General features: G+C 39.3%; 1 protein-coding gene across 5 annotated transcripts in view; it reads left to right on the top strand.

Moving 5' to 3' along the window:
• Positions 1–14,103, top strand: part of ARAP2 (ArfGAP with RhoGAP domain, ankyrin repeat and PH domain 2) — a 200,308-nt gene that overhangs the window by 149,722 nt on the left and 36,483 nt on the right. For all 5 annotated transcript variants that reach the window (XM_061164524.1, XM_061164525.1, XM_061164526.1 and 2 more), the window contains one exon: positions 8,552–8,680. In XM_061164524.1, the coding sequence (XP_061020507.1) occupies positions 8,552–8,680 (129 nt within the window). The remainder of the gene's footprint in view (positions 1–8,551; positions 8,681–14,103) is intronic.

Here is a 14,103-nt window from a genome sequence, read left to right as displayed (position 1 = left end):
ATTCATCGCCAGGATTCAGTGACACTGGTCCTTTGGTGTCAGATCACACCGTCTCCCCCACAGTCAGGCCCAGTCTGGCCTCTCATAAAAGGTGTTTTGCCCAATGATTCCAACAACCCTCCGCCTGCCAAGTCCGGTGGATTTGCTTCTGGCTTTACTTTGCTTGTTCTCACTGTAGCATTGATTGCTAATGACCATTCCCTTTTACTTGAAACGCGTTCACTCTGTTTTCGTTGCTGCTTTGATTCTCTTCCTAGTGCTGGAATTGTTTTATCTCATTTGTCAATTCTTCTTCCTCTGTCTATCCCCAAATAGTGAGTTTCTGCTGCTGCGCTGATCTTTTTTTTTTTACTGTCTTTTCTCCTTTTGCTTTCTTTAGAAGACAATCACTAAAGAAGACAATCACTTCTATACCTCGTGCTTGACTAACATGCAAGACGGTGTTGCGCAACTGCACCTTTATTCCTGCCCCTCTGGCCCCTAGTTTACTTCCTTTAAAACCCAGACTAAGGTTCCATCACATTTGTCTTGTTGTTTTTGTTTGTTTTTTATGGTGCCTATCACATGGATTTATTTTTGTCTTTCTTGATGAGAGATCTTTAGAGGGAACAAGGGACTCTGTTTCTATCTCTAGGACAGTTTTTATCTCTGACAACAGTGCCTAATAACAGTTGCTATACAATTAAAATCTTCTGCATAAGTGAAGCACAATTTTGTATTACTGTATAGTTCAGTCATGGTAAAGTCTTGACTTTGGTTGTTTAATTTTAAGGAGAAGTGGGTAGGTTACCAGCTTCATTTGTGAGTAAAAGACAACTGTCAGCATTACTGCCTAAATTATCTTTGTAAATCACAAATAGGTTCATATTGTTGTAAAATCATTTAAAACCCTTTCATTATTGGGAAAAGACAGTCTCACCAATAAGTTGTACTGGAAAAACTGGACAGTCGCATGTAAAAGAATAAAATTAGAACGTTTTCTTACACTGTATACAAAAATTAATTTAAAATGGTTTCAAGACTTAAATGTAAGACCTGAAACCTTAACACTCCTAGAAGAGAATGTAGGCAGAACACTCTTTGACATAAATTGTAGCAATATGTTTTGGGTCTGTCTTCCAAGGCAAAAGTAATAAAAGAAAAAATAAATAGCACTGAAGAATTGATGCTTTTGAATTGTGGTGTTGGCGAAGACTCTTGAGAGTCCCTTGGACTGCAAGGAGATCCAACCAGTCAATCCTAAAGGAGATCAGTCCTGAGTGTTCACTGGAAGGACTGATGCTGAAGCTGAAACTCCAATACTTTGGCCACCTGATGTGAAGAGCTGACTCACTGGAAAAGACCCTGATGCTGGGAATGATTGAGGGCAGGAGGAGAAAGGGACGACAGAGGATGAGACGGTTGGATGGCATCACCATCTCAATGGATATGAGTTTGGGTGGACTCCGGAGTTGGTGATGGACAGGGAGGCCTGGCGTGCTGCAGTCCATGGGGTTGCAAAAATTCAGACATGCCTGAGCGACTGAACTGAACTGTATTAAACTTCATAGCTTGTATACAGCAAAGAAAACCATCAACAAAATGAAAAGACAGTCTACAGAATGGGAGAACGTATTTGCAAATCATACATCTGTTAAGAGGTTAATAGCCAAAATATCTAAAGAACCCCTACAAATCAATAACAACAACAACAAAAAAAATCCACAAACAACTCAATTAAAAATGGGCAGAGGATCTGAATAGACATTTTTCCAAAGGAGACATGCAGATGGCCAACCAGCGCATGCAAAGATGCTCAGCATCACTAATCATCAGGGAAATGTGTTGCTAAATCAAAACCACGATGATCTATCATCTCACAGTTGTCAAAATGGCTGTCATCAAAAAGTCTATAAATAGCAAATGTTGGTGAGGATGTGGAGAAAAAAGAACCCTAGTATACTGTTGATTATTTAAATTGGTGCATCCACTATGGAAAACAGTGTGGAGTTTCCTCAGAAAAACTAAGAATAGAATTACTGTCTGATCTAGCAGTTCCACTCATGGGTACATTATCTGGGAAAGACAAAAAGTGTGATTTGAAAAGATACATGCTACCCAATGTTGATAGTGGCATTATTTACAAATATGCTTGTAGACGAGGAACCGCTGGGAGATCTCAAAGGCCTCCTTAGCTCTTAGACAGCGGATGGTCTCCTCTATGCTTCTGTTGCTGTTGATTTTTTAGGAAGTCAACAGCAGAATAATGAATCATGGATTTGGGGTAGGCATCCTCTCCCAACCCCTTATTCTCTCAAGGGTTGAGTTAAAGGATATCCCCATGTCTCAGTTCTGGAGGTCTGTGCCTTTGGGCATTTGTCCTCCAAAATGAGAGGAATAAGCCAAACAGGTGAGGATAGGAAGGAAATATATATATAGCTGGTACAGAGATTGCACTATATCTGGAAACACTCTTTTTAAATTTCTTCTGGGAAAATGAAGGGATGCTTATCCTGAAAATGACTAATTATCAACTTGCATGTGCCAATTAGTATATCACAAATGGTAACACTGGAGTCAGTTGTTGTTTTTGGGTTTTTTTTTTTTTTTTTTGGTTCCTTCTCACTAGTTAAAGAAAAGTTGATGAAAATATAAAAAGACTAGGAGGCTTCAAGCTGTTTTGACTGGTAAATGTCCAGATATATAATCAAAGGAACACCCCATGTACATCAAGAAAGAGTACATCTGATGGAGTTAGGAATTCAGATTTGGCATGGTCTTAATGTTTGGTCAGCCATTCAAGTTGAAATTGCCAGAAGAGAAAACTAAGATTATTTTTACTGCTTTTAGAGGAACACAGCTAAGAAAGCAACAAAGGGACCTGTGATTATGTTGACTTACTGGAGCAGATGGGACCTGTGGAGCCACCTGACCTTCTGAAATGTTAAGAGCTTTATTTCTAGTAACATGCAGGGAAGATAAAGTGAAATGTAAAAAGAAGATAAAAGTGAAGGCATTGGTAGTCCATAAGATTGTGGTTGATAGGAAGAATGTCAGCAGGGAATTGGTGCTTTTTCTAATGTAAATATAAACCCTCCAAGTAACCAAAGCAACCAAAAATAAATAAGTAAATGAATAAATAAGCAAGTGAACCAGAAGTGCTGATTTTATTTTCACTGTCTGTAAACTTTAAAACAACAGTTCTCTACCTAGTCATTTCCAATGCCTCCTTTGTATAATAGATTTTTTTTGTTGTTGTTCCCTTTACTATCTTGAGAGACTCTACTAGAGTGGGTAGCATTCCCTTCTCCAGGGGCTATTCCTGACCCAGGGATCAAAACCAGGTCTCCTGCATTGCAGGCAGAATTTTTTTACCATGTGAGCCCCCAGGGAAGCCCATGTAAGTGCTCTGGGCTTCCTATATGATTGAATATAAAGAAAACAGATTCTTAAGTTTATAATTGGAATTATCATAGATGGGATAGCTACAAATTCAGACTGATATAAGCATGTCAATTTGTGACTCATGTATCATTAGCAGAATTGCCATCACTGGTGAAATGGTGTCTTAGTTTGTTTAGCCTGCTGTTAACAGAATTGGGATCTTCCCTGGTGGTTCAGACGGTAAAGTATCTGCCTACAATGTGGGTAGGCCCGGGTTTAATCCCTGGGTCGGGAAGATCCCCTGGAGAAGGAAATGGCAACCCACTCCAGTACTCTTGCCTGGAAAATCCCATGGATGGAGGAGACTGGCAGGCTACAGTCCATGGGGTTGCAAAGAGTCAGACACGACTGAGAGACTTCACTTCACTTCATAACAGAATTACACAGGAGAAATTTATTTGTTACATTTCTGGAGGCTAGGAAGTCCAAGACCAAAGTGCCAGCAGACTTGTTGCTTGGTGAGGACCTGCTTCTTGGATGAAAGATGGCCAGCTTTTCACTGAATCATCGCATGATGAAATGGAACTTTGTGGGATTCCTTTTATATAAGAGCATCAAGCCCATTGGGGCTTCCCTGGTGGCTCAGTGTTAAAAAATCTGCCTGCCACTGCAGGAGACACAAGTTCAATCCCTGGGTCGGGAAGATCCTCTGGAGAAGAAAATGGCAACACATTCCAGTACTCTTGCCTGGGAAATCCCATGGACAAAGGAGCCTGGTGGGCTACAGTCCATGGGGTCACAAAGAGTCAGACACAACTTAGCAACTAAACAACAAACCCATTTAGGGGGGACTCTGCCCTCATGATTTAATCACCTCCCAAAGGCCCCTCCATCTAATACTGTCACATTGGGAATGATTTCAACCTGTGAATTGGGGGAGTGGGGAAACATCCAAGCCACAGCAGGTGAACAACTCTTAGCAAAATTGTGACAAAGCACGATTATTATTTTTTGTTTTTTTGCTTTTGTAGTAGTCAAGATTCATGGAAAAAATACATCATGTTAAATCCATATAAAATATTTTGAGAATTTATATTAAGGCTAGTTAGACTCTAAGCTATTAGTTGATAAGTAGGATTTCCTTTGAAATGAGTGTCTGAGACATTGGAAACGTGTACTAGACAGAAAACTAGTCATTCTCTGTCTCATCCTTTGAACGATGCCAAGCGTTCTCGACCCACGCCACCAGTGGGTCCTGATGGCGGCCATCAAGACAAGCTGAAACCCGCCTCAGGAGGGGGTATCATTTTTTACCATACTTGCGGTATTTTAATGCTTCACTTGAAGAATGAATTGGTACCCTACCAATGTAGCACTCTACCCCTTAGTTCCTTCACATGCTGAAAAAAGTTGAGTGCTCATGGGGCCTCGTTTAAGTGGGCTTCCTCACCGAGAGGCTCAAGTTGGTGAAGTAGCTACTTTCTACACAGCAGCATCATAACAAAAGCTCTCTTTCTTCTCATATCTACCGTGACATGGAAGATCAGTTCATTTTTATTCAGAGTCTTTCTGGTCCTTCTCTTGATTGACAGGGTGCTATCATCCTCTGAGAGACTTGCATGGCTCTAGATTTGACACTAAAATTTTAATTATTAAGAAAGTCATAATTGTCTCTGGAAATCCTATGTCATTACTGCCAGAAATTTAAGGATAATACCAATTGTTTCAGGTGGAAATGCATTGTTCTCTATTTAACAAGGGAGGCCAGGTTTAATTCTACGGACAAGATTTTAAAATATTGAGAACACGACTTACCTAGCTAAAGAACCACCTCCACACCCTGTTCTTAAATAATTATGCTGAATTTTCAGCAAAAAATTTAATGCTGTAGATAGTGTGAGTGCATGCATGCTAAGTCACTACAGTCATGTCCCTCTCTTCATGACCCTGTAGACTGTAGCCCACCAGGTTCCTGTCTCCACGTGATTCTCCAGCCAAGAATACTGAAGTGCATTGCCATTCCCTCCTCCGGGGATAAATAGTGTACAAATCAGGTTTTGTTTTGTTTTTTTTTCCCCTAGTAATACCCTAATGCCAGCTGACTTATGTAATTTATCATGACAGATGGTTGTAAATGTAACTATTAACAAAAACTTGTTTACTTGTAGGAATTTATATTCCAACAACATTTGATGACTCAGTCCATTTTCCCTCTTACCTCTTTTTTAATTGTGTCATTTGACAGTCTGATAAGTATTTATCTTTTCATCCTATTTTTCAGCTCAGTTTTTATGCAGGAACTTGGATCTTCAGGATTTTCATTCTCTTGAATTATTTAATATTGATGTGAAAAACATACTTGGCTAATTTTTGTAAATCTATATTTGCCTGCCTCTCTGCTGTGATATATTTCAGTATACCTAAGAGTACCTTTGAGGTATCACTATTCTATCTACTGGTAATAGTGACACTCTTCAATACAAATGTTCTAATATTTGGAAGTCTCATTACAAATTCTTAAAATAAAGGAGAGTAAGCTTTTATTTCAATCCAGGTGGTTTTGCAGTTAAGAATAGCATTTCTACCTCCAAGCCAACTGCAGTATGATGAATTTCCTGACATAAAGGATGTCAAAACTATCTTATTTCCTTACTATCTTCTCACTAAGGATAGGAAAGTGAAGGACAAAGTGTGAATTGACATTGTTTTTCACTTTGCCTATATTACCTTTTGTCCTCAGAAATATCTTGGTGAGTTGATACTTTTTCCCCAAAGTTACATATGTGAAAATCATCATGGGAAGGTTTACATATCTGTACAAAGTAAAACCAAGTGTAATAGTTATGATTTGGAGCTTGGGGCTGTAAAGTCAGATAGATTTGAGAATCAAATCTCTGTTCCTCACTTGAATCAGCTGTTTGATTTTAGGCAAGTAGATGAACCTCTCTGATTCTTGGGTTCTTTTACATGTAATATAAATAATGATAATTTGTAATGAAGTGTGTTGTAAGAGTTGAAAACAGCAACTGATGTAAGGTAGCCAGTATATATTATGTTGATACATAGTTATTCTAGAAACAGCAACTGTTAACAGGATAAGTAGTGTCCCAGAGTTTTGCAAGTAGTATCCCATGATTTTTGCCAAACCTTTTATAAATTTATTTTAAAAAACAGGATTAATGTAGCACAAAAGATTTTGCCTGATTTTCAAAGAAGTATATATGTCTGGTGATCCATTTACAATTATTTACTGTTAATTTCTGGATTACCATAGAAATTTGTAAGGTATTTTATCTCCCAAGTATTTATTATTGAACATCTATTACGTACTCAGCACTCTGCTTTGTGAAAGGGATATATTTATAAATAAGAAATAGGTTTGTCTCCAAGATGTACGACTTAGTTGCCCTGGTTTTTTTGTTGTTGTTGTTGTTTGCAATCACCATCACAATGCCTAGGCTTGCACCAAGATGCACAGAATGCAGAACTGCATTTCATTGTACTGAAGAGGAAGCAAAAAATCTAGTTATTTACACTGGAAGAAAAAAAAAAACAAGTTCCAGAATGCTGTGCTAATAAAAGGGAGACCAGTACTAAAGAGAATGTGATACAATTGGTCTTTTTATTACTTGTGACTTATGTATATAGCATGGGTAATATACAAATGTGATGCTGTTGACATAGACTTTGAAGTTTGTTATTGGCCTTACTACTTTAACCATAAACAAAAACCCTAGTAGGAGGTTATGAAAGAGTCGAGTTGACTTATAAAGGCTGTGGTACCAGGAAGCTTACATCAGCATCTTCACACTAGAGCTTATGTTCTTGCTATTTCAGTACACTATGAAAAGACTTGATTTTTTCTCCCCCAGCATATGCTTCTGTTACAAGATTTTATTGATTGGCATATTTTGACTAGGCTTCCCAGGTGGCACTAGTGGGAAAGAAGCCACCTGCCAATGCAGGAGACTTGGGTTCGATCCCTAGGTTGGGAGGAGGAAATGACAACTCACCCCAGTATTCTTGCCTGGAAAATCCCATGGACAAAGGATCCTGGCTGGCTACAGTTCATGGGGTTGCAAAGAGTCAAACATGACTGAGCACGCATGTATGCACACATGCATATTTTGATCAGCAAAAAACTTTCCTATGAAATTTTGATTGTAATTCTAAAAACCTGTGGGGTTTTTTTGGTTAGTTAACTCTATGCTAAGAACTTGTGATATATTTGAAAGTATGGCTGCATAAAACAGAATATATATGGATGAGTATTTATCAAGGAGAAATTGTGAAGATGTGATCAACTTTTTGCTTGTTATCCTATTATATGAACTGTTAATGGATAATATTGCTGCATAATGTTTCTGATTGATATTTCCACTAATAAACAGAGATTACTCAGTACTGTTTGCTAAAGATTATCTTCTGTTCTTTTTGAAGTTATACTTTATAATTTCATACAAGTTGATTATCAGCTATAAGTTGTTCAGTAGTGTTGATCAGAAATTACGCTAGTCCTGTTGGGATACACAAAGGATTTATACTTAGTACTGGACCAATTACTAGTACTTTTACAATTATTTAATTGTATATGCAAACAGGCATTTTTGCATAAGCAAACCAGAATATTGTTTAAATTAAAAAGTAGAGTAATTCACTAACTGAGATTTTTATCTGAAGAATGCTCTGCTCTGCTGTGCCAAATCGCTCAGTCGTGACTGACTCTTTGTGACCGCATGGACTGTATGTAGCCCACCAGGCTCCTCTGTCCATGGAAATTCTCCAGGCAAGAATACTTGAGTGGGTTGCCATGCCTTCCTCCAGGGGATCTTCCCAACCCAGGAATCGAACCCGGTTTCCTGCATTGCAGGCGGATTCTTTACCAGCTGAGCTACCAGGGAAGCCCCATCTAAAGAATAACACCTCTGAATTTTTTTAAATGTAGTTTAATAACACAGAGATGTCTCTGCACAGATTTATTTACACAGTGAATTTTATTACGTGATTAATGCTGTTCCAGGTCTTAGGGTATCCTGTCTGTAGTCCTAGCACTATTCTTGTGTACTATAAGATACAGTCATGCTTATTGTAATGCACAGAGCTTTTTAAAAGGACATTTTAAATTTTATAATAAAAAAAGGTAACTTTTTTTGGTAACTTGATTTTGTTTTATTTATTTTTTTTGCAGAACGTCCTCTTCACTACACGGAAAATGTGTTGGAACAGGTGCTTCGATGGAGCTCATTAGCTGAACCTGGCTCTGCTTATCTTGTAGTGAAGAGATTCTTAACCACTGACACGATTAAGCACTACAATGGTAGGTGCTGCTATTTCACATGTCCAACTATGATCGAAAATTCAAGTGGTTAAAGGACAATTACTATGGCACAAGTGTTACTTGAAAATGTAAAAAATGGGTAGCTAAATGCAGAATCTACTAACATGTTATTGCAGAATAGAAAGAAAATATAGACCAAGTGCCATGATCAGATTTTCCCGGTGGGTAGCACCATGATATTAGTTGGTTAATTTCATAGTATCACGTTAAAGATTCTGCAGGAATGATTCTTCTTTTTAAGTTTTTGTTTGTTTGTTTTATAGTCATGCTTGGGTGTTTTCCTAATTTTTGGATAGATGGTGAATCATCCTGAGTTATGTTTACATTTGAAAGTTCTCTGGGCACTCAAGAAGTGCAAGCTCTGAGATTGTCTGCTTGTTAAAATTCTCACCTATTTTGCCATAATATTGGAAAACATATATAAAAAAATACTTTTAATAATGGTATTTGCCATCCAACTGGGAGAAGACATGTACACATGTAAGGTTAAGTCAGAAGTTAGCTAACATGGGGGAACGATGTTTGACATACCAGAAAACTTTCCTTTTGAAACTTTTTTTGTTATGTTGACATTAGCTGACAGATTAGAAGGAGATTTTCTGGCACACAGTCTATAAACCAACTCTGAAAGCAGAGGATTCAAATTTTATTAGATGAAATTTACCACAGCTTTTCTAATTCACATTCATAATAACCATTACTATTTATTAATCATGTATTTTATTAACTGAGCTCCTTACATACCAAAACTCATTTAGAACTTTTTTTTTAACCTCTCCAAGAGTTATATTATCATTTGAATTTTACAAATGAGGAAAGAGCTCAAAGAAATTAAGTAACTTGCCTCCAGTTCACATATTTATTAAATCCAGTAAGTCTCCTACATATGAATGTGCAAGATGCGAACTTTCAAAGATATGAATGTGCCTTTGCATGTCCAATCACGTAAGTTAGTTCCTGCGTGTGGCATACACTGTCCCATGCATACAACCTCTACCATTGGCTTTGCTTTTGTGCGCTTTACTGTACTGTATAGAGTAAGCAGTATAGCATCTTTATTTCAAGCCCACGGTGTCTGGAAGCAAAGCCTAAAAGCAGCAGTGATGTAACAGTACTGCTAGTCTGTGCCAAGCGATAACCATGGAAGCAAAAGTGAAAACAATTGAGAGTGGAGCGAGGTGAAAAGATGACAGACATCACTCATTCTTATGACACGAATTTTTGACCATCGGCACAATTCTAAAGAGCAAGGACAAGATCATGGAACATGTGAAGTCTGCTGTGCGATGATGTCAACGATAATACCAAGGAAACGGGTAAGAGTGATGGAGAAGATGGAGAACCTTCTCGGTGTGTGGATGCAGGATCAGCATCAGCGTGGAGGGCCACGCAGTTTAATGCCGATTCAAGAGAAAGTGAAAAGCCTTTATGAAGGCTTGAAGAAGAAATACGGTGAAAATTAGAGGGTGTATTTTTTAATGTTAGCAACAGCTGGTTTCATCAGTTCAAGGCTAGAGCCAACCTTCACAACATAAAAGTGACTAGGCAGTGAGTGCAGATACTGTAGCTTTCTGGGAATTTCCTGAAATACTTTAGGGAATTACTGCTGAAGACACATGTTTACCCAAGCAGGTTTTTAATATGGACAAGACAGGGCTGTACTGGAAGAGGATGCCAGACTGAAGTTACATCTGTACGGAGAAAAGTTGATGCCAGGCTATAAAGCAGCAAAGGATAGGCTAACTCTGTTGTTTGGTGGCAATGCTTCTGATATCAAGCTGAGACCTCTCTTAGTTTATCATTCAGAGAAACCAAGAGCCCTTAAAAACATAGCCAGGGGCTCTCTTCCTATTGTGTGAAAGAGTAACCCCAAAGCCTGGGTTACACAGGGCATCTTCCAAGATAGATTTTTCCACCACAGTATCCCAAAGGGAGAGAAATATTACTTGGAGGACGTCCCATTCAACATTCTTTTGTGGCTTGACAGTGCTCCAGGCCACTCCCCACTCATGGACAGTTTTCATCCCATCTTCAAAGCAGTGCATCTTCCACTGAATACTATGTTGCTCACCCAACCTGTGAACCATTATAGCGACGTTCAAGAAATATTACTTATGACACACTCTTCATCAGGCAGTAAGGTAAATGATGAATCAGGGACAACCTTGAAACAATTTAAAGGACTCTAACATCTACAAGGCCATTATTTTTCTTTTTCACTTCCCTTGGCATGAGGTTACTACTGTCACCGTGAATGGGGTTTGGGAGAACATTTGTGTACAATTTGTTGACGATTTTCTTGGATTTGAGAAGGTAGATAAGGAGTCCATCTTTGGCAACTTAGTGACCCTCAGTGAGAAGCTGAAGCTAGATCTGCAAGAAGATAACTTCATTGAACTCCTTGTTGTGCAACGCAAGGGGCTTATTAATGAAGACCTGATGGAATTGGAGTCCCAGAAAAACAATGAAGAGAGACAAGGGAAAGAAAAAGTAATTGAAGAACTGAAGAGAGTCACAATTCAGGAAATGGCAAGGGGTTCTCTTTATTTGAGGAGTTTTTAAGGCACCAGACTCAACATAGAATGGTACACAATCTTGCAACAGCCATTCAGAATGCAGTGCAGGGCTACCATGCCACCTATGATGAGAAAAAAAAAAAAGAGAGAGCTACCACCCAGCCATTACTGGATTGTTTTTTCAAGACAGTAGATGGAATTGAATCCAGCAAGGAAGCAGAACCTGTGCCATCATCAGGCATGAGTGAAATTTCAGCTTTCCCTCTGCCTCCTATTGCTGATGGTCCTCCAGCTGTACCATCTCCCACCCCTTCTCCCTCCTCCATTAGTTAATTCTTCTTGCCTGTTTATTCCATGCCAGCCCCTGTATGCCAGCTGTTGTACTGTACCTTTCAAGGTACTGTACTGTAAGATTAAAAATGTTTTATTTTTGACTTTGTTTTTTATGTATGATTTGTGTGAAAAATATTATACACCTATTATAGCACAGTCCTGCATAGCTCATTGGGTTGGGTACCTAGGCGAACTTTGTTGGGCTTATGAACAAATTGGACTTATGAATGTGCTCTGGGAACAGAGCCCCTTTGTATGTAGCGGCTTACCATACTGGATTTGCGTACAGGTTAGTTTTACTAAGTTGGGGAGGTTGGTACAGCTCTTAAATGTGGTAAAGCTAACTGGTACTATTGCAGACTCTTAACTAGTAGTGACAAGTCAGCAAGTTCTTAACTGTACCAGACTAGTCTGATACGTTTCTGTTTTCATGATGATGCTTTGGTATGTTCTGGCTACTACACCAAACTACAGTAGACTGGGTGGCTCACGGTATATGGTGTTCAGTCATGTCCAACTCTTTGTGACCCCATGGACTGTAGCCCACCAGGCTCCTCTGTCCATGGGATTTCCAGACAAGAAGACGAGAGCAGGTTGCCATTTGCTTGTCCAGGGAATTTTCCTAATTCAGGGATCGAACCTGAGTCTCTTGCATCTCCTGCTTTGGCAGATGGATGGCTTACAAACAGAAATTAATCTCTCACATTCTGAAGACTAGAAGTCTAACGTCAGATGTCAGCCTGGGCAAGTTCTGGTGAGAGTCCTCTTCCAGGCTACAGACGGGGACTTCTTGTATCCTCCCAGGGTGGGGAGCAGAGGGAGGTAGCAAGTTCTCTGTGACTCTTTGTTGTGGTGGTTCTTTAATTGCTAAGTCATATCCAGCTCCTTGTGACCCTATGGATTGTAGCCTGCCAGGCTCCTCTGTCCATGGGATTTCCCAGGCAAGGATACTGAAGTGGGTTGCCATTTTCTACTCCAGGGGATCTCCCCCCACCACCCAGGTATACCCAGCATTTCCTGCATTGGCTCCGAGTTCTTTACCACTGAGCCCTCAGGGAAGCCCTCTGTGACTCTTTCAAGGACGTGAGTCCCATTCATGAAGATCCCACCCTCATGACCTCATCTAATCCTAATTACCTCCCAAAGGCCCCAGACCTCCTAATACTGTGTAGGTAGATTTCAACACATGAATTTGGGGAAGCATAAATATTGGGTCCTAACTCTACCCTTCATATCTTATATAAAAGTATTTTTACAAAATGCAAACTTCTATGTCATTCTGGTCTTATTAGCATCTAAATAGAACAGGTGTTCATTTTGCTGTAGAAATTAATCTGTTAGACACCTTTACCTTATTTAATTTCTTTCTTCCTTCTACATATGATTTTGATTACATCCTCCACATACTGCTTAAGGATTACAGGAGAAGTTCTCTCTAGTCATATGACAGTCTTCCCTGTCGTATAGCAGTGGTCCTTGGGTGGTGGACACTTTTGTCCTCCAGGGACACTTGGCAATATCTGGAGATATTTCTGTCATACTGGGTTGGGGTGGGGGTGGGGGGGCTTCTGGTATATAATGGTTAGAGACCAGACATGCTGCTAAACATCCTACAATACACAGGAAATCTCTTTACAACAAAGAATAATCTGGCCGAAAAAGTCAGTGGTGTCATGCTGAGAATCTCTGATTTAGATAATGTATGAAATCTGGTCTAGCTCATAAATTCGGTAATTCTTTCATTTTAATGTTGAGATAAATGTTTTGACCTTATGAACAAAGTCCTGTCAACATTATGAAATATATTAAAGGTTCTCATGGCTTTTCTTTTAGAAAATAAGTGATATTTTCATATTTTGGGGTGAGGGTTTTAATGTTTTAATATTCCTCTAAAATGTCTCTAAATTCTCCATGTTGCAAAATACTTAAAATCCCACACTTATATATAATAACTTGGGCTTCCCAGGTGGCACAGCGGTAAAGAATCTGCCTGCCAATGCAGGATTTGCAGGTTCAGTAACTGGGTCAGGAAGATCCCCTGGAGGAGGAAATGGCAACCCACTCCAGTATTCTTGCCTGGAGAATCCCATGGACAGAGGAGCCTGGTGGGCTACAGTCCATGAGGTCTCAAAGAGTCAGACTCGACTGGGCACATACACACAGACATAATAACTTAGTTCTTACTTGAATGCTAATAGACTAGCCACTTGAATAAAAACAGACGAGAATAAAATCTTAATGTTAGATTGAGCGAATTTAGAGCAATCACATATAAGTAAAATCTTTCTGTTGTTTAAGGGCAAGAAGAAGTGGTTGAGTGACAGACTGTTAATTGGCTCTACCTACAAACTGGGTAGGAAGATTGGGCATGGGATGCCTCACCTATTGTATACTTCCTCTTCTGGGGATTATGACTGCATCCTGTCATGAAAGCATAAAGCTTCTGTAAGGTCTAGATAAAGCAACTTTCATAAAACCTGGGAATCCAAGCAATGGAAAGCAGCTTACGTGAGAGTTTCAGCGACTTGGATTCTCTAGAGTAACATGTCAGCA

The sequence above is a fragment of the Dama dama genome, chromosome 17, assembly GCF_033118175.1.
Source record: "Dama dama isolate Ldn47 chromosome 17, ASM3311817v1, whole genome shotgun sequence".
NCBI lineage: Eukaryota > Metazoa > Chordata > Mammalia > Artiodactyla > Cervidae > Dama > Dama dama.
Note: the sequence above shows the minus strand (reverse complement) of the source record. Positions and strands in the feature narration are given on the sequence as shown.